General features: G+C 48.1%; 8 protein-coding genes across 8 annotated transcripts; 5 read left to right on the top strand and 3 right to left on the bottom strand.

Moving 5' to 3' along the window:
• Nucleotides 1-141: 141 nt before the first annotated feature.
• Nucleotides 142-2,655, top strand: N7509_001809 (heterokaryon incompatibility protein-domain-containing protein; the record flags this gene model as incomplete). The annotated part of the gene is made up of 1 exon (XM_056626446.1): nucleotides 142-2,655. The coding sequence occupies one exon, from the start codon at nucleotides 142-144 to the stop codon at nucleotides 2,653-2,655; it is 2,514 nt and encodes an 837-aa protein (XP_056492241.1).
• Nucleotides 2,656-2,944: 289 nt separating this feature from the next.
• Nucleotides 2,945-3,524, top strand: N7509_001808 (uncharacterized protein; the record flags this gene model as incomplete). Its single annotated transcript, XM_056626445.1, has 2 exons — nucleotides 2,945-3,298; nucleotides 3,366-3,524. The coding sequence occupies 2 exons, from the start codon at nucleotides 2,945-2,947 to the stop codon at nucleotides 3,522-3,524; spliced, it is 513 nt and encodes a 170-aa protein (XP_056492240.1).
• Nucleotides 3,525-6,142: 2,618 nt separating this feature from the next.
• On the top strand, nucleotides 6,143-9,570 carry N7509_001807 (DUF3659 domain-containing protein; the record flags this gene model as incomplete). The annotated part of the gene is made up of 2 exons (XM_056626444.1): nucleotides 6,143-8,977; nucleotides 9,043-9,570. The coding sequence occupies 2 exons, from the start codon at nucleotides 6,143-6,145 to the stop codon at nucleotides 9,568-9,570; spliced, it is 3,363 nt and encodes a 1,120-aa protein (XP_056492239.1).
• A 438-nt stretch (nucleotides 9,571-10,008) lies between these two features.
• On the bottom strand, nucleotides 10,009-10,889 carry N7509_001806 (uncharacterized protein; the record flags this gene model as incomplete). Its single annotated transcript, XM_056626443.1, has 3 exons — nucleotides 10,009-10,143; nucleotides 10,204-10,548; nucleotides 10,725-10,889. 3 exons carry the CDS (start codon nucleotides 10,887-10,889, stop codon nucleotides 10,009-10,011), a joined length of 645 nt encoding a protein of 214 aa, XP_056492238.1.
• A 162-nt stretch (nucleotides 10,890-11,051) lies between these two features.
• On the bottom strand, nucleotides 11,052-12,239 carry N7509_001805 (uncharacterized protein; the record flags this gene model as incomplete). Its single annotated transcript, XM_056626442.1, has 1 exon — nucleotides 11,052-12,239. The coding sequence occupies one exon, from the start codon at nucleotides 12,237-12,239 to the stop codon at nucleotides 11,052-11,054; it is 1,188 nt and encodes a 395-aa protein (XP_056492237.1).
• A 758-nt stretch (nucleotides 12,240-12,997) lies between these two features.
• On the top strand, nucleotides 12,998-15,769 carry N7509_001804 (alpha-L-rhamnosidase; the record flags this gene model as incomplete). The annotated part of the gene is made up of 1 exon (XM_056626441.1): nucleotides 12,998-15,769. One exon carries the CDS (start codon nucleotides 12,998-13,000, stop codon nucleotides 15,767-15,769), a length of 2,772 nt encoding a protein of 923 aa, XP_056492236.1.
• Nucleotides 15,770-16,558: 789 nt separating this feature from the next.
• N7509_001803 (sugar porter family MFS transporter) lies at nucleotides 16,559-18,120 on the top strand (the record flags this gene model as incomplete). Its single annotated transcript, XM_056626440.1, has 3 exons — nucleotides 16,559-16,607; nucleotides 16,670-17,119; nucleotides 17,183-18,120. 3 exons carry the CDS (start codon nucleotides 16,559-16,561, stop codon nucleotides 18,118-18,120), a joined length of 1,437 nt encoding a protein of 478 aa, XP_056492235.1.
• Nucleotides 18,121-18,323: 203 nt separating this feature from the next.
• Nucleotides 18,324-19,959, bottom strand: N7509_001802 (uncharacterized protein; the record flags this gene model as incomplete). The annotated part of the gene is made up of 2 exons (XM_056626439.1): nucleotides 18,324-18,642; nucleotides 18,779-19,959. The coding sequence occupies 2 exons, from the start codon at nucleotides 19,957-19,959 to the stop codon at nucleotides 18,324-18,326; spliced, it is 1,500 nt and encodes a 499-aa protein (XP_056492234.1).
• Nucleotides 19,960-20,055: the final 96 nt, after the last annotated feature.

Below are 20,055 nucleotides of genomic sequence, written 5' to 3'. Positions count from 1 at the left end.
CATTGAAGCGGGGGCCTAGAATCAAGAAAGTCCTAGCTCAGCTCAAACCTGGAATATTTTGAGGATTATTTCCAGCATCCAAGACCCTGGGATCTTGGACTCAAACACACAAGGACGGTCGGCGTGAAAAAGAAACCAAAGATGAGACGCTGGCACAAGGACGGCTGTCAGAGCCCTGAGATCGTGCTGGTTGACTCTAATTCCAGTCTCCACTGCAAAAGTTGCTCCGCACTATCATCCCTTGATGAAACGACAGACGCGGCTCAACAGAATAACCGATCTCCACCACCGAGAACAGAAAATCAGCCGTTAAAATGGCCTGCAAAGGCGCGCTATTTAGGCGAGTTCTCTTCAGCTGTTGAAATCACGCAGCCTCCTCGGAAGGTCTCTCGTGTAGGGTCGATTGTGACCCAAAATGAAGAAGTCGCGAGACCAGAGACCCTTTTTGACGATGAAATTCGACTCATAAGACTGATGCCATGCGAGAATTCGGATGGGCCGGTCCATATCACATGGGAGAAAACACATCTCCGCGAACAGCCTGTTCAGACGTATGATGCTGTTTCGTATACGACTGCTGGGGGGTTATCTCTATGGAAACCAGTCTTCATGGGCTTGTTCTGGGACATTATTTTTGTTCACAGTAACTGCGAAGCTGCCCTTCGACAAATTAGAAGTCTCGGTTTGACACAGCTTCTCTGGGTTGATGAACTTTGTATTGATCTGGATGATGTCCTCGAGAGAAATCACCAAGCTGGTCTCTCGCGTGAGATCTATGCGAATGCGAAAGATGTTCTTACATTTATAGGTAATTCTTCGCCTGAAACTGGGTTGGTTTTGGAAAATTTGAAAGAAGCGAACGCGGGTGGTGTCATTAAGATTCACTCTTCGGGGTCACAACGTGCCTGGAAATGCTTCTCTGACCTACCGATATTCTCACGTGTTTGGATCTTCCAAGAGCTTCTGGTCGGCCGACACGTCGTGCTCATTTCGGGAGGCTCTGCTACCCCTTGGTCTAGAGGAACAAAGATCACGGTCCCGCATAATTCAGCTACCAGCTCGATTGTACACCGTATGATTGGAAATGAAAGCCTGGATAATGAATTTCTGGATATCCTTCTCGCCGCCTCACAGTATGACTGCTCGGATCCGCGAGATAAAGTATTCGGTGTGTTGGGCCTTGCGGATGAAGCTATCAGACCTGACTATTCACTATCGGTTGAAGATATTTACACGGGCATTGCTGCATATCTTGCCACCTATCTCGGAGACATGAGAATCCTGAACTTCGCAGGATCAAAAAACCGGTCAAATCTCGACATACCATCGTGGGTTCCAGACTGGACTCAGAAGCAGACCCTTCAGTTCCCAAGTCACGAGATTGACATCACTGATCCTGGAATGGAGGGGATGACAGCGCTCTCATTTCATGGCATGGTACCGAGCAACATAGAGATCCTTGTCGACCCCAAGTCAAGAGCTTTACAATGTTCTGCGATCAAATTATGTTCTTACGATGAAAGATGGCAGTTATTCTCAATAATGCGGGAAAGCAGTTATCGTCGAAGCGTCTTTCCAAGAGACCATCAGGGGAAAATTGTGACGAACCGTCACAGTATACCTGGATTCTTCGGCTTCGTAAACGCACCGGGTCCCGTAACCCGCCAAGACAGTGTTTCTGTTTTCCTGTTGCAGGGAATGGACCATCCTGTTATTTTACGATATATACCCGAAAAAGAGGCTTATTCGTTACTCACCACGTGTGTGGTCTCATTTCGTCAACCTCAAACAATGTATCTTCCTTGGGAGGAGAATTCTCCGGATTCTTCAGCCGAAACCTCATCCAATGTTCTCGACATCCATCGAATGGCCACTGAGGATATAGATGGAATTGTGGAATTTGACTCTCGTGTACTTGATGTGATCTGGCGACGCCTAAAAATACCCCTTGAACCCGACCGCCGCACGTTCTTCCATGCAACAGCCAGGTTCTTGGATATCGTGAAAATATTTTTCTTGGAGATTCGAGAATTAGAGAAGCCTCTTAGGGACTCTTGGAAATACTACGAGGACAGACTAGGTTTGATGTTCCGGGATTCTAGACATGTGTGGTCCTTTGTTGAGTATCTCGGAGAGCAAGAAGATGAAATACGCGGCACAGAGAAAATGCCTCGAGCAGATAAATTGAATACAGCATGGACAAGTCTCCGCGACTGGAAACTACCGTCCGAATATACATGGGACCTGGAAAGATTCTGCCTGTCGTTTGTTTCGGGTTCCTCAGCACCTCCTGTGGAAATTCTTGAAGATGACGATTCCGAGCCTGAGGATCTGATCTCTCATATAAGCGATATAAGAGCATGGGCAGAGACGACAGAGAAACTATTGAGGATAATGTCATTTACGGAGAAACATATGAGCTCGAGTTGGCCCTCATTTCCGGGAAATGATATGGCGCGAACATGGCTCGCGCCCTTCGAGACCGGTGTGTGGAAATGGGAGAAATTCCGAGCTTCGCTTGTCGCCAGGGAGTGTATTTGGGGGATGTTGATACCTGAAGAACTAAACCCGAGGGTTAATCGTAATATCAAGATGCGCTTGATTATGAGTCAGATTGGTCTGGCTGAGGAGGAAAAGCAGATTACGCTTATATAGTACCGTGATGTTCAATCAGGAGATGTGCTATGTGTGTAGCTGATGCTTTTCTTAAACATCCCAAATCGATACATCGACACGATCACTATAAGCCCTTTGTTTCCTTTTTATCTATTCTATCTCTTGATACTAGTATATACTCCGTCTATCCCCTACAGTATTGTTCTTGTTCTTAGTTGGCCTTCCCCGCATTACGTCATTGGCATAACCAAGCTGATCCACCGCCCCTTCATCTTCATCTTCATTTTGATCTTAATCTTTACCTTCTACATCCTCCCATCAGCACTTTATGACATCCAGAACCATTTATCTCGTTTCGTCTCGCAATGCAGAGTCTCAACGGGCGCACTTTGCGATCTTTGTTCCTGCCGCCACAGAGCCAGACCAAGGAACGTTGATCGAGGCTGTCGGTGCACCGATGACTGGTTACATCCTTGAATTCAAACGAAATTACTCTCTTATAAATGACACACAAGAGCACTACTCTCTGATACAGCTTGGAGAAGTCGATGCTGAAAATATAGTCGACGCTCCAACTGATATCAAGTGCACCGACTACCAGCCCAGAGGGAATATCGAGATTGCCGCCTCGCAGGTGACTCCTCCCGGAATTAGTGAGAATTTTCTGGCCCCAGTGAATGATGTAAGTCTTCCAGATCAAGTCAGCGTTTTATATCAGGAGCTTCACTAACTGAAATGCTTGTTTACAGCGCAATAACAAACGGTGCCAAGAATGGACAATGGAGTACATACGCCATCTCGTGTCGAAAAGATTGATAGCATCGGAGGCAATTCATACCGTACAATCTAAGCGTGATCCACCGAACCACGGTGTCGGGCTACAGTCTACATTGCGGCGTTCGAGCTAAAAAGAGCATGGCATCGAGGGCCGTGCTATGATGATGATACGTACATATATGCAGGAACAGATCTGGAAGCTAGAAGTGATCGGACTAATTTCTAAGGGATGCTCTGCATACTAAGGTAGACCGAGCAGATTCAATGGGTATTAGCCTGGCAATCGACGTCAGATTCCGATTGCACGCCGTCGGTTCTAGGAGCCACCGACGAACGATAGGCATTTAAACGTAGCATATGACGTTTCGTAATTACCTGGGTTTGCCTGAAGCGACAACAGTTCCTAACGGATCCCATCGACTATACGGCATTTCCTCTTGGTCCACCTTTTCGAGCCCTTGGACAAATACCCCCGAGCTACCGATTCCAAGCCAATCCAAAATGCGACCGTAGAAGGGGGATGTGCGGGTCCGCACACTCTGAACAGCTAGTAGTTAGTTAGGTCTCAATGCCACATATACTCGCTCACGAAAAATATCTAAATATCGAAAATTCCAGACTAATTCTACCTCTACCTAGTAGAAACACAAGGTCATTGTCTGAATGAGAATGGATCCAATTCTTGTGAAGAATGTTGCATTCCCCACGGTGGAAGACCATCGATAGATTGCAGCCACTCATAATGAAAATAGACATGACTACCCCAGTTACTAAAAAAGGACGCACCAGAAAACTTGATTTCCACACCGTTGGCCCTAGTGCCAAACCTTGATTTGGCGCGCTCTCGGGGATTTTCTAGTGGGCCGATGTCCACGCGGCGGGAAAACGGCCGCTGATCGAACGTCAGGTGGTTCTTAAAGTCGCGCCGAACGATCAATATTGCAATACTATCATACAATTCAATTTGGGAACCATGGGAATGAATGGTGAAACGTGTAAGAGCCTTCAATGCTCGCTCTGCCTTGATATTTGCCCCATGATATCAGTTGTTGCCTCGGATGACTCGTGTGGCTGAAGGCTCCACTCAAATAGATTAAAAATGATGAATCGCCCGATCGAGCATGATCTCATTCGGCCGGTATACCGGTGGCTTTAGCTGCGCTCGACCCTCTTTTCCTCCACTCATCTCGAGGCCGACAAGGGGGGGCGTGGTCCATGCAATCTGGCTCGACATGCATTGGCCAGCTGCTTACGGGGTTTATATCAATGTAGCAGTACAACCCCAAATTGCTTACTGGTAGCGTCATAGCTGCGACCACAAACAGGAATACTTGGGCATCCAGAGCAAGCGTCGTTTCATCCTATCTTAAGGAGAAGAAATTCCATGGAAATAGAGGTCAGAATCTTGCCGGGGCGGTTGCACTGTCAAACCTCTGGAGTGCCAAGTAACACCTGATGTAATAGCTCTCGTAATTAATATCGATACATCCATAGCTCGTCGTTGACAAAGGATATTGAAGTTGGCATCAGCCCAAACTGTGATGGTCATGAGCCACACCGTACAGGACACTTTGACAGGGACTGACAGGGACTGTGACTGACAGCGGTAAAATCCGAGGAGGCGAATTCGACTGGAGCAAGGACCCCTGGATTTAGCCAATCCGACAAGTTGATTTGCCCGCCCACGTTTTATCCAAAGAGCGCTTCCGTGGCTCGCGACCTGTCGAAAACCAGTCATTCGATAATGGGGACTTATTTCCTTCTGCCCTGTTCTGCCATGGTATGATACATCACGACTTCCTTGAGTTCAGTTGTTAAGTCGTATAGCTGGAAACAGGATTCACTGGTGAAATATCATTCTCCCCGGCTTACTGGGTACGAATGAATAGTAGGACAAGCAGCCGAAGCATAACGCCGGTATATGTGATTGTGTTCAAGTTCAACCAACTGAAATTATTAGAAGAACCATTGCACATAGTTAAAGCAGTATTACCTAGAGGTCTCTCCGCGTCATGTTATAATCTATACGACCACGCCGTGCTCCACCTCCACCCATCATTTCATGCCCCGATCTAGCCACATCCCCACCACGACCTCTGATTCGCAAGCCCCCCCCTGCTATAATCAAGGATCTTCGGTCTCTAGGCGCGTCTCGATTCATCAAATTAGCTTACAAGACCCACTATTATGATGCCAGTGTTGATACCAACGGTCGCCCTGTGGCTCTTGGCCCCCCCCATCCCGCATGTCTGCACCGTGCACCATGCAAACACTCTGGGTCGAGCTACGGCAAATGTAGCAGGGATTAGAATATTGACGACTGAGCTAGCAGCGATGATATCAACATAAATGACGTAGTGGGTTCTGTCAACTTCGTGCCTGGCACGAAGCAACTTATATAGATTGCCAGGTTGAACGTTCCTGGTCCTTGATACTAGATATTCTAACTTCTTATTTAAACACTCTACATTCCGCAAGAATCTTACGATTCTTGATTTCCCAAAAGCTCTATTCTTTCTACTATTTTTGAGCCTTACTTTCCGGTTTCACGATTGTACATTATACATACCTCCCCCACAAAGTTCACGACGTCACTATCTCTTTTTCGAAATCCTCCTTTTGTTGAATCGAACAAATCCATCTCGACTCTTGACACTATTATTGTTATTGAATCTCACCTCAACTGAAAGAGCCTCACTGTCGCCAACCTCTCTCAAACTCCTTTCATCCAATACCGAGTTTATACACCATGTCGTCCCCCGCCGTTGGTAAAGCCCCACCCAAGCTGGGATCCAAGGCTGGAACTCCTCTCAAGACCCGCAAGGGTTCAGGATCTAGTGCTGCCTCAAAGCCAAGCGTCTCTGAAACTCCGAAGCAAGTGAAGAAAACACCTACGCGCAAGCTCACCCCCAAGGCACCCGAGCCTATCGAAGACAACCTGGACGAGCAATCCCTTCCCGCGACTCCGTCACCCAAGTCGAAGAAGAAGTCTCTTCCCTCAGAGCAACGCCTCCCCGCCTCACCTCCAGATGATGCCGCCTCTCAGGCATCCAGCTCGGTTGCCCCTCCTAATGGCATTGCAGGCAAAGCCAAGGGCCTTGCTGGCAAGGCTAAGGATACCGTGCAACAAGGTGCATCGAAGGTTACAGACAACCTGCCCAACATTCCCCTCGATCTATCCGCATTGAAGGGACTAGTTATTTCTGACGGAGGAAAGATTCTCGGTCAGGATGGAAACCCCCTGGGCGAGGTTGTCGAAGGAGAACCCGACGACCTTGTCGGTCAGACTGTCGGCGATGATGGAGAAGTCATTGACGAAGACGGTGACCTCATTGGTCGCGTCGATGTTCTCGAAGGCGCGGTCGATCAAGCCAAGAACCTTCCCGCCGAAGCTGAATCTAAGGTCGACGCTGCGAAGGAAGTTGTCACCGATCTGTCTCAGCTTGAGGGCCTGCCCGTTTCTGACGGTGGTGTGATCAAGAATGCTGCAGGTCAAGTCGTTGGCAAAATCACCGAGGGTGATCCTGAAGATCTGATTGGATTCACACTCAATGACGATGGTGAAATTGTCGACGATGAAGGCGATGCTATCGGTCGTGTCGAGCTCATCCCTATTGAGGAGCAGAAGAAGGCCATCGAAGAAGTCGCCGGTGATGCCACATCTCAAGTTGATGGCGCGAAGGATGACTTTGAGGATGATTTTGAAGATGCTCAGGATGGCCTTGATGTTGATGGTGCCACAGATGCTGTCGACGATGTTCAGGACCAAGCGGATGATGCTGTTCCAGATGTCGATGAGACTCAGGATGTCGCCGATGACCAAATCAACGGTGTCAAGGATACAGCGGAAGACGCCGCTGAGCAAGCTCAAGATGATATTCCTGACGTTGATGAGGCCAAGGAGACTGCAGAGGGTGCGGTTGAAGACGCTCAAGAAACCGGCGAGGATGCTGCCGAAGACGCCAATCTGCGCATCCCCGATCTCGATACCCTCGAAGGTCTGACCTGCAACAAGCGCGGCTATGTCATTGATACGGCCACAGGTAAGCCCGTTGGTGAGCTTGTCGAAGGTGACCCCAAGAAGATCTCACGCCTCGGCGCTACCCTCGATGAGCAAGGTCAATTCTGGGACAACCGTGGCAATGTCATCGGCAAGATCAAGGCCCTTCCAGTCGATGATGACAAGGATGAGGAGGGTCCTTTCGCTGGTCTTGAGGGTCTTGTCGTCGGCCAAGATGGCTGGGTCGAAGACGAAAATGAGACCCGTGTCGGCAGACTTGTTGAAGGTGATCCTAAGAAGCTTCTTGGTCGTGGAGTCGACGAGGATGGTGAAGTTCTCGATCGTCACGGCAGTGTCATCGGTCGCGCTGAGCGCTATGACGAGCCCGAGCCTGAGGAGGAACCTGTCCCTGATGTCTCTGTTCTGAATGGCATGCACTGCAACAAGGCTGGATATGTCATCGGCTCCGAAGGGTTCCCCATTGCTCGCGTTGTCGAAGGAAACCCCAAAGAGCTTGTCGGCAAGAAGATCCACGATGGCGAGATCTACGATGGCAAGAATGTCGTTGGTCGCGTTGAATTGATTCCCGAAGAGGAGCTCGAGAGCAAGGCTGAGGGACCATTCGCCGGCATGGAGAGCCTTGTCGTTCGCAAGGATGGTTTCGTCGAAGATGAGGATGGGACTGTCGTTGGCCAGCTCGTCGAAGGTGACCCGAAGAAACTGCGTGGTCGTGCTGTTGATGAGGATGGCGAGATCACCGACAAGTATGGCAACGTCAAGGGTCGTGCTGAGCCATACGAGCCTGAGGAAGAGGAGGAACCGGAGGAAGCAGATTTGTCTATTCTCGAAGGCAAGGTTGTGAACAAAAGCGGCAACGTTGTTGACCCCGCCACTGGTGCTGTCTTCGGTCGCATCGTCGAAGGTGACAAGCGTCTTGCCGGCCGCAAGGTTGATGGCAAGGGACAGATCTGGGGTGACAACGGCCAAGTTGTTGGTCGTGCAGAGCTCATCCCCGGAGCCGAGCAGCACAAGGCCGAGGGTCCATTCTTCGGCTTTGATAACGCTCAGGTCGCGAAGGATGGCGTTGTCATGGACGGGGACCGTATCATCGGACGTCTTATTGAAGGAGATGCGAAACGCCTCCTAGGCCGCAAGGTCGATGAAGACGGTGATGTTCTTGATAAGAACGGAAACTCCATTGGCAAGGCTGAGCGCTGGGAGCCGGAGGAGAAGCAGCGCGACGTCAACCCCATGGCTGGTCGTAAGGTCACCAAAGAGGGAGAGGTTCGTGATGCCGATGGCAATCTCATTGGCAAATTGACCAGTGGAAACCTGGCTACTCTCGTTGGAAAGAAGATTGATGACAATGGATTTGTTGTTGACAACGATGGCAACAAACTCGGTGAATGCACTCTCTTGGAGCATATTCCCGAGCCAGAGCCAGAAGAGGAAGAGGGTCCAACAGCTGAAGAGCTCGAAGTGCAAGCTAAGGCTGAGCAAGATCGCCAGCTCGCCGAGAAGATGTGCAACATCCTGCGCCAAACTCTCGACCAAGTGAAGCCGGTCTGCAAGCAGATCTCCGAGGTACGCAAAAACATACTTGCCTTTTTGATAATATGACCGCATCCAACTAACCACTCTTTCTATAGCAACTCGAGAAGGCCGACCGAACCCCCAAGGACGAGCTCGACGAAGAGAAGCTTGTTAAAGCTGTCAAACCTCTTATTGAGCAAGCTGGTCACATCCTCCAAGAATGCAACGGTGCAATCCGGGCTCTCGACCCCGATGGTCGTATCGCTGCAACTGCGAAGGCTCGTGCCTCTTCTCGCGATGCTACCCCAGAGGAATACCAGCTCGCTGATATGATCAAGGAGTTGACTGAAACCGTTGTCAAGACCATCGACAACGGCAAGAAGCGCATTGCTGACATGCCCCATGCTAAGAAGAAGCTGAACCCTCTCTGGGCTCTGCTTTCTGAGCCTTTGTTCCAGATCATTGCTGCTGTTGGTCTTCTCCTGAGTGGTGTTCTTGGTCTAGTCGGCAAGCTTTTGGATGGCCTTGGTCTTGGTGGTATCCTGAATGGTCTCCTTGGTGGACTTGGATTGGATAAGCTGATCAATGGCCTTGGTCTGGGAAGTTTGACAGATGCCCTCGGTCTTGGCGGAAACAAGAAATAATTTGAGTATTTGTTTGACTGGTTCAATGTGCACTGATTTCTGTTTTTCTCTTTTTCTTTTTACCCCCTATTGTTGGCTTCGGATGTTTTTGATTTGAATCTTTTTTTTCTTTCCAATGTTTGACTTGTTCATGTTTATTCTTAACGTATTTCAGGATCGTTGCGTGGCTGTTTGAAAAATTCATGACTTGCTATTCTTCTGACATTGCTGCTTTTGGGCGTCATATATATGAGATAATTAATGGAATTTACGCAATTTCGCACGATATCTTATCTCTTAAATTTGATCGACATCGCCACGGTCATTTTAATTACTGTAAACCGGTTTTGAAAATATCACCCGAAAAAGCGAAGTTTTCTCCGAAACAACGCAGATGAAAGTCAAGAAAAGATAGATTTTCAATATCACCACTCTAAAAATGTAGAATAGACCTCGGGATCAACAGATGTCTTTCCTCATAAAGATGGTCTTGGTATCCCACCTTTTCCCATGTCTGTCCCTCACGTCATAATAGTTTTGCACTATATCAATCGGTTGATATCCTCGACGAGAATACCAATCTTGATTGGTAACCTAGGAATGTCAGCACGATGCACTCTTCAAGTTTAAAAAAGGAAGACAATAATCACAGACCTTCGGAATACCCCCGTATGTAGCTTTCGCAAATTCCTCTCGCAATTGATCCCCTTTCTCAACCGTATCCAACATCAAGGTCTTGGCTGAAAGTGGTTCATTTACAGCCATGGCCTCCACTTCATCCATCGCAGCGCGACCAATGCCTTTGCTTTGCAAGTGATGTTGCACGAAAAATGTTTTGATCCAGTATACAGCATCAGAGGGAATCCTAAGCCCTAAATGAGCTGCTTCCGGGTTCTTTGAGTCAAGAGAAATATGCCCGATTGGGACGAAGGCTTGCTGAGACGGGTTACGTGGCACAGCGTTAAGAGATACAGCTGTATCTTGTAGCTGTTCAACAATCTAGTAAATGTTAATTTAATTCTCCAAGTTGAGGTGTTGGTGTTATGCCCATGCGTACCTTTGATGCGGGGGATAGCTCTGCCTCTTTGCATGTCTCTGAGCGGTCGGCATGGAGTACCTGGGCGGTCATGTGTTAGAGGGCCCTGAGTAGATTTGCTATTTTATCTCCTACTCACAATCCAATACAAGCACTTTTCGCCTTTTATTTGCTGCTCCCTCCATTTGGTTTCAACTTTCTCCTGGTCCCAGGTACACTCAACTCGTTGCTTGTAAAGCCAATGCCGGTGGGCGGATGATTCGGGATCCCAAGGATAGAGTGTGACCCTCGACTTTGTACTCATCGTGACCTAAGTTATGCTTTGACTTCTTTATGATGATAATGAGGGGAGGAATTTAAAATTCAAAGTTCCGCGGGAACGGCATTGATTTCTAATCTGAGTCAAAGCGGAATGCCTTACATAACTAGAGAAAGATCGTTCACGCCCTTCGGATGACATGTAAAATTAATCGCAAAATGCGATGTCGCTAGCCTTGGGGTGGTAATATCCTCGATCGACATACTCTTCAAAGTTCCAATAATCGGCCTTTGTGCCCTCTCCTCCGACCGTAGCATTTCCAGAGAATTTCCAGGTCCAATATGACGAACCATGAGCAAATTTGTGATAAGCAGCTAGTCCCACGTTGAGGTTACGCTCACGTAGAGCGAAACTGTTGTTATAAAGAGTTTCGATTGCCCATTCTCCAACGAACACTGGGAATTTACCGTCGCCTGGGACTAATTTGGCGTCCGTGCAAATATAGGATGGTAGGTTGCGGGAGGTGGTGTTGCGACCTTCGAAGAAATAATCGTGCTTGTCGAACACAAGATTATCGTGCCTAGAAAAGTTTGCCGACCAATAGTCTTCACTCTTGAAGCTCCCCTGGAACATGACCGGAATGTTGTGGTTGACGGAGGCAACACGACTAATAACGGCTTTGATGAATTTCACGACCCATGCCGCACCCGAATCAGATAGGGCAGCTGGGGTACCGAACACAGACAAGTCGCGATTGTCGGCAGGCTCATTCATTGGTTCGTATGTAAAATGCTCTGGGTGGCCGGACTCTTGGATGAACGATAACACAGCATCAACTACCTTCATAGAGTATTCAAAGTTGGTTTCATTATAGAACCATCCCCAATGACCACTAGCCTCACCGATGTCCAGCCCATTTATACCCCCAGGTAAGCCGTGAACATCAATAATGATATGCATTCCATGCTTCTTGATCGCGTGTGTCGTAATTTCCTTGAGATATGATGTTTGTTTGCCGGAATAGAGGTGAGAACCCGGGTAATGAATCCAGGCAGTGTATGTTGTTGGGATACGCAGAAGTGTCAACCCAGACGCAGCAATCTTGTCGATATCAGAGGTGGTAATCCAAGAGGCATATCGCTCCTCTAACACAGGCCCGCAGCGAGAACCAAGATTTTTGCAAAGACCCCATTCATCAGTCGCTCCTCCCGAATAGGTGGCCCACCAAGTGGTGTCAATTGTCGATTCTTGAACTAGCCAGCCTCCGAGATTGACTCCGTTGGCCTTGAAACTCCTCCAATCGACATATTTGGACTTTTGGGAAGAATGTCCTGGAGAACTTAATACGCCTGGGGCGCAAAGCAAGGTGAGGAGTGGAACAGAGCTCCAGAGCATATTGTCGATGAAATGTGAATGAATGTAATTCGGAGCGATAACTTTTCAACTGCGCAAGACATCTCTTATAACCTTGGAATTCATGTTTCCACACGAAATCGGGTTTTCCATGCCGACCCATAATTAATGTCGTTCTACTTTACTTCGCTTAGAAATGATTATCATCGGGTTGATCTTTACCAAGATCGAATCTCGTCTACGCTGTGTATAACCTGGTTTCTGGAATAGTGATTTTCCCTCGGTGACAAGAACGAGTATCGTTTGCAGGTTGTGTTTCTTTTTCTCTCTCCCATTGAGAACAACCAATGCTGGACAAGACTGATTCCATTCAGAGATACATGATGCATTACCCCGGAACATCCGACGTGACCCCTGCAAACGTGGGGAAAGGCGAAAATGCGGGGGGAATCAACAAACTGAAGAAATAAATTAATTCCGGCAAATCTTCGGCAAATCCAAGTCGTTAAGATTGCCGACTGAAACCGCCGATTCAGCAACCCCTGCAGCCAAAGACTTGCTTGGCTTGGTGGAACCAATTAATCCCTTGGCCTTAGAAATTCCCACTTCCTCGGGGTGACAGGCCCCGAATTAGCCCACCCCCCAGCTTGTCTCGGGATTTCCGAATGCCGAGTCCGCGCTGCCCTTCGCTAATTTGAGAACCGCGTTTCCTAGCCCGTCCTACGGTCGCAAGCAATTCAAATCCCTTCCCTTGCCGAGGTCTATTCGCTCACTAAAACCCAAAAGGCAAATTCACGATCATGCCCATGTCCTCGCCTGCGCTGGTGTTTTCCCGCTGCGGGATACATGGATTCCACGAAGTTCTTGGCATAGATTCCGACGAGCTTAGTTTCTACTGGGCCATCGATAGTACTGAGAAAGGCACTGCCCAAGCTGCCTACAGGATTGTTCTCACTACGGACCCGAACACTCTCGAGTCCGTAGACCAAAAAATACCCGGTCTTGATTGGGACTCTGGGCGTGTTCAGAGCAATGAGCAACGAAACATCCTATGCAAACTGGATGATGGTTTCCATTCAACATGCAACTATTATTGGCGAGTCATGGTATGGGACGGCAGCGATCGATTCTATCAAAGTCCGATCCAGCACTTTTTCACAGCCTATCCTCGATCGCGTCTCTTGCCGCCCTACTCGATGAATCAAAAATACATGCCGCATTCAAGTCTTATTTTCCGCACCTGGTTTGAGAACGAAGCCAACAGATGGAAAGCAGTTTGGATTGGAGATGGAGGTGATAAGCCTATCTACCTCAGAAAATCGTTCCAATTGCCTCGGCTGCCAACTCGGGCTGTTCTGTTCGCTTCTGGGTTGGGTCACTTCAATATGAGTTTGAACGGGCAACCAGCTTCTGATCATCGACTCGATCCTGGTTGGACCGGATACCACCAACGTGTTCAGTTCACTTCTTACGATGTCACTGCTCATCTCTCTGCTGGAGAAAATGTTATGGGTGCTCATGTTGGCAATGGATTTTATGCAGGAGACAAGGGAGGCGATGATCGATTCTTCTGGCCAATGTATGAGGACAACACATATGTCAGATATGGAAACGAGCTCTGTTTCTTTTGCGAGTTGCATATTTTCTACGATGATGGGTCCCATGAAACCCTCATCTCAGACCCTACGTGGTCCGTCCGAAAGAGTGCCACCACGTTGGCCAACATATATGCTTCGGAAACCCATGACCGGAGACTTTACCCTGACAACTGGGATACAGTCGGGTTTTCTGGCGAGGGCTGGAACTCTGCTAAGCCATTGACTGGTCCTCGTGGTCATGTTTATTACCAGACGCAGCCTCCGGTTGTGCTACATGAGACCTTCAGTCCTGTGAGAAGATATAGCCCTCGCAAAGGTGTGGTGTGCTTTGATCTTGGTCAGAATGCCTCTACTATGGTTCAAATCATTGCCGAAGGCTCCTCTGGTTCAGAAATTATCGTTCGGTATTCCGAAACTGTCAAAGAAGACGGCACCGTTCTGATGCCAGATCCACTTTTCAAGGAGTTTGAGACAGGGGTTTTCTCTAAAGTCTACCTTGCCGGCACAGGAAAGCCAGAAACCTGGGAACCAGACTTCAGCTTCACAAGTGCCCGATACATCCAAGTGGAAGGCGTGGGGCTTGATGGAGAAGAGGGTCTCCCCATAATCCACTCCGCTGTTGGCCGCCATATTTCATCTGCCGCTCGAAGACTCGGCACCATGAAAACAGATAAGGAAGATGTAAATGACTTGCTTAACGCCCTTTACTGGACATTCAACAGTAACTTATTCAGCTATCACACTGACTGTCCACAAATTGAGAAGTTTGGTTGGCTTGAGGTGACGCATTTGCTTGCACCCGCTACGCAGTATATTCGAGACATGGAATCGTTATATACCAAAATCCTGGATGATATTTTGGATGCACAAGAATCCAGTGGGCTTGTTCCAACAATGGCACCAGAGATTCGATACATGTGCGGCCCACTTCACGACACAATTACCTGGGGTTGTGCCATTTGTCTCTTGCCGGATATACTGCTGCGATATTATGGATCTACGCATGTCATTCCAAAGGTTTACCCTGCCGCAGTGCGATACATGGAATACATGCGCACGAAAGAACGAAAGGGCGGCCTGATCGAACATGGCCTGGGAGACTGGGGCCGGGATATTGCTTTTGGCAACCACCAAGCCAACATCGAGACAGCCATCTACTACAAATGCCTTCAATGTGTTGAGATGATGGCCCGTGAGCTTGGGAAACCAGAAGATGCCACAAAATACAAAGAATGGTCTTCGCGTATCTACAAGGCTTATAACCGTCATCTTCTCGTCAAAGATGATCCTTCGCATCCGCAGGTATATTACACATCCCTGGATGATTTCCCTCGTCGTGACCATACATCAATCGCTCAGGCTATGGCTCTTCAGTTCGACCTATGTCCTCCTGAATACAAGAACGATGTCATGGCCACTTTTATTGATGACACGTCGGATGGACGGATTCGAGCCGGCGAGATAGGTCTACGCTTTCTTTTCAACACTCTCGCCGATGCCAAACGCCCAGATCTGGTATTGAAGATGGCGCGACAAGAGGAGCATCCTTCCTACATGCGGTTCCTACGTCGCGGCGAGACCACCCTCTTAGAATTCTGGCAGGATGAATGCCGTAGCAAGTGCCACGACATGCTTGGTACGATTTATGAATGGCTCTACGCTGCGGTTCTTGGCCTGAAGTCAACTGACAATGCCTATCGAACCTTCGAGGTTGACCCCCCTTATGAGTCTGAATTTTCCCATGTTCAGGGATCCTTCGACTCGCCTTACGGGCTGATCAAGATAGAATTCCAACGCAGTGCAACTGGCGAGGTGAATCTTGATGTGAGGGTGCCATTTGGAACATCTGCAGTGGTCAAGATTCCTTCATCAAAGCAAGCCGAGGTCAGGCGTGAAGATGAGCCCATGGAAATTTGGAACTGTGGCGATGTAAAAGTCGAGCATGGATCTTACAGAATTACTGTGCGGTCGTGATATTTATCAATAGTTGAATTTTACATAGAAATATTTTTGCCACTAATCCCACCTGTGCAGTGCTCCCAACAATTCCCCGAAACAACCAAATCGTAAGCTCCCAGTGGCTGCTACTAGTAACTAGTAGTGTTTGTGGCAACCCCTGAATTGTCCCATACTAGTATTGTGTATGCCTAGGTAGAGAGATCTGGTAAGGAAATGTGATCTGGTTCATAATTCTGTTGGCTTTAATTCCTAGTTCGCTGCTATTCATTCGGGTTCCTGTCCTGGGATGTCGGCCATCTTCTAGCAAACTCTACCAGAAACCGAACAAACTCCGACAGAAACCGAACCCGAAATATCGGCATATAACTAGCCGAAAACTTTAAGCCTCGGAAAGTCCGGAGTGACACCTAATGTATCACGAGTTTGTTGGATGAGGAGAAAGGTTTCTCATTGGAAGAAATTGGGTGGCTTGCTCTAGTCTATTTTTCCAACCCCACGGGGATCGGTTCCCAGGTACTCATTAATTTACCTTACCGCCACTGCGCGTCCAGTTCGGGCGTCTTTACGCCGAAAACTTTATGGGGTGTTTTCCTAATTGTAACTAGTATGATTTTACTTTCGATTTTCGGAAGACCAGTATAGTCGGGTCGTCTTGCCGGCTGTTCTAGAGAGCAGGGATCTTGCCTTCCCGATTATTCCCTGTCTGAAACGTCGGCGCTCGCATATTTAATAAACCTCCCAGAACGACGTTAAAAAGGCTACTATATCCCAAAAAAAAATTGCACCCGTCATTCTCGAGCTAAGATGACGAAGATCACCACTTTGCTCTCCGCCGTTTTCCTGGCCATTGGAGGTAGTACAACCAAAACCCCGTCTACCGCAACAAAAATTCTGACCAGTTGGTTTTTAAAATAGGCTTCCTCTTCGGATATGATAGTGGTATCGTCACTTCCACTATTGGCCAGACTGAGTTCATCAAATATTTCTCCAATCCAAATGACACTGTAACTGGCGGTGTTGTCTCGGCCTTCCAAGGCGGTGCTATTCTTGGAACCATAATCAATGCCTTCACTGGTGATCGGCTCGGTCGAAAGCTTTCCGTTTTCACTGGTGCTTGTATCTCCTGTTTTGGATGCGCGCTGCAGGCTGGCGCAGTCAACATGGTCATGCTAATTATTGGTCGATTCATCGCCGGTGTGGCCGTTGGTATGCTCACCTCGGTTATTCCGATGTATGCTGGTGAGATGGCGGAAGCCAAGAGTCGCGGCATGATGTCTGGTCTATTACAATGGATGTTGAGTTGGGGATATCTCATCGCTCAATGGCTTGGATACGGTTGCTCTTTTGTGGACAGCGCTTTTCAATGTACGTTTCTTCGATAAATTTGACTGCGGGACTTAGAAGCTGACTTTCATGCTTTCAAAAAAGGGCGTTTTCCTCTTGCATTCCAGTGCATTCCCGGCCTGATCCTTGCCGGTGGAATTTGGTTCCTGAATGAGTCTCCCCGGTGGCTCATGGAGAAAGATCGTCATGACGAAGCTCTGGCCACTCTACACAGGCTTCATGGAGACGGCACTCCTGAAAAGCAAGAATACATTGAGATGGAATTCCAGGAAATTCGAGACGTGATCGATGCCGAACGGGCATCAACAAAGATCACTTGGACTACCATCATTACCAAGCCCTCTTGGCGTCGCCGTTTGATTCTTGGTTGCGGTGTACAAGCATTTGGTCCTCTTTCTGGAATCAACGTCATCAATTACTACGGCACTCGTATCTATGCGTCCTTAGGAATTGATACACAAACTTCGCTTATGATCATCGGTATCTCCGGTGCCCTTTCCATCGTTTGGTGCACAGGTGGCCTTTGGGCACTTGAGCGTGTCGGTCGTATCAAGCCTCTCATCATTGGATCCGTCGGTATGGCGTTAGCCCTAGTTGCCAATGCCGCCATGTCTCAACATTATGATGAAAGTAATAACAACCAGCTCCGTGCGATGGTTGCGATGAACTTCGTATTCAGCTTCTTCTACACCTTTGTCGGAATTATCTCCTGGGTGTACCCCGCTGAGATTTTCCCAGTGGATATTCGCAACCAAGGAAATTCGGTCACGACTTTCACCAATTGGACCTTCAACTTGGTTTTCGCGCAATTCTCTCCTTCTGCACTGACAAATATTGGCTTCCGCTACTTCTATGTCTTCTTCGTCTTCAACATCATTGCGATGCTCTGCTATTCCTTCTTTTACCCGGAGACTAAGGGCAAGACATTGGAGCAGATGGATTTGCTTTTCGGAGATAGTAATGACGTCCCTGCTGAGGACGAAAAGATGGGTCAGCAGGGTGTTGTCGAGCATGTCAACTAATACCTCACTACTCTGGGGTATTTCCCTTCAAGTTGCTTGTACTTCGCCATGTTAGGATCTCTATGACTTGTTATGCTGTATGATTCATTGCACAAATGTGAGCGAATTATATTTTCCTCCCAATTTGTAATACTCCAAGGCTTCGTAAACAACACTTACTCCCTATTCATCGAAAATTCAACATGACGTCTATTATTTAACTTCTAGACTGCTCCCTCTTTATGAGGCATGTCCTCACTAGACCAGTTCTTGAACTGTCTGCAAGGTATTTTGGCTTCAAACATCGCGTCGATATCCAAAGCCGAGCGACCTTTCATCTCCGGAATAATTAACCATGTGATCACAAATGTCATGAAGCACAGCCCGGCATACACAAATCCAGTTTTGCCTTTAAGGTCTCCAGCATCGGTGTTGTAAATATATGGCAAGACGAGGTTGAAAACCACGTTAGACAACATGTAGCAAAAAACGCCAATGCCTTGAGTCTTAGCACGAAGTCGCAGGAAGAAGCTTCGCCGGCCACTGAATATGAAGCTGGCCAAGCGCCCATACCGCATACAACAACCACTGCCATCATACAAGCTGCGGTATACCTGATATGTCTGTTAGTATCTTTTTTGTTTTGAGCCAGCGAGAAAATAGGAGGTGAAAGACATACCAGATCACAACATTTCCTGACCAGCAACCAGAAATTCCCATACTTAACCATATGGCCGTAGTGATGGCTAGTGTAATGAGCATGAGGCGGCGCCTTCCCATGAGACTCATAAACCAGATACCGACCGCGTTGGCTAACAATCCCAAGACAATGCCGAGAATCAGAACAATGATACTGAGACTAGAGTCCATACCAACCACTTGCATGAAATAGCTTGCGCTAGCTAACAGTGGAACTCCAAAAAAGCTAGGAACCATGAATGCGAATCCCACAACAGCCGTTCGGCGTCTATTGATTCCTTTAAAGCAATCAAGATACGATAGCTCTTGAGAAACTTCCTGCTCGTGGGCAATGGATATTTGCATTTGATTCAACAAGGGAGTGACATCGATTCCTGTCGTGTGCAGGGACTTCATCGCCTGGTATGCCTTGTCGTAGTTGCCGGTCCGGATGAGATAAGATGGACTTTCCGGCATGACGATTGCCAAGGCGAATGGCAGAATGGTAAAAATCCATTGGGTACCAAATGGAATCAGATATGCGGCTGCAGAGTCTTTCTTTTCACAGGCAAAAATAACGGCCGCGCCGATGAGCTCCCCTAAGAGCATGAAAGTTGGCGAAAGTGCCATTGCAGATCCTCTCAGACTGGTGGGAACCGACTCTGAGAGATATGTCTGGGCTCCAGCCATAGCACCTCCAACTCCCCACCCTTGAATGAGACGTCCGACGAGAAATGCACCTCTCCTACACTCCATGCCATCGGGGAGATTCGAGCAAAACGCGATGGCGATCCCGATTGCGCATATCACAGAGCTCAGGGCCAGCGACATGCGACGACCGAGCCGATCCTGGAGCCATCCAGCTGCAGCTGCACCCAGCATTGACCCTATCGGTGCCATTGCACTCCATACCGATAGCCATGCTGCCGGGATGATATATGCGTCGTCGTACACCTGGCCGAATTCACGTTTGAAGTATGGGACAGCGGTGATCGTGCCGAGAATAACAGTATCGTACCCAGTGAGAAGGAAATTCAGGGCGAGACCGAAGGAATACGCGACAATCTTGGGGTAGCAACGGATTTCGTGAAGGAGTCCATGTGTAATCTCGGGCTGATCAGGGGCAAGGTTCGACTCGTGTTCGTGATTGTTTCCTGATGCGACAGGATTTTGTGCTGACATTTCAAATCAAACAAAATTAAATAATTATCAAAAATAACGAAAGCAGCTAAAGATAGGAGAAAGTTGTCAGTTTTGAATGGATACCAGACAGCGGGC

This window comes from Penicillium cosmopolitanum, assembly GCF_028827165.1.
Source record: "Penicillium cosmopolitanum strain IBT 29677 chromosome Unknown utg000004l:1.0-4361866.0:1.0-4365735.0, whole genome shotgun sequence".
Lineage (NCBI taxonomy): Eukaryota > Fungi > Ascomycota > Eurotiomycetes > Eurotiales > Aspergillaceae > Penicillium > Penicillium cosmopolitanum.
This window is presented reverse-complemented; position numbering and strand designations above follow the sequence as displayed.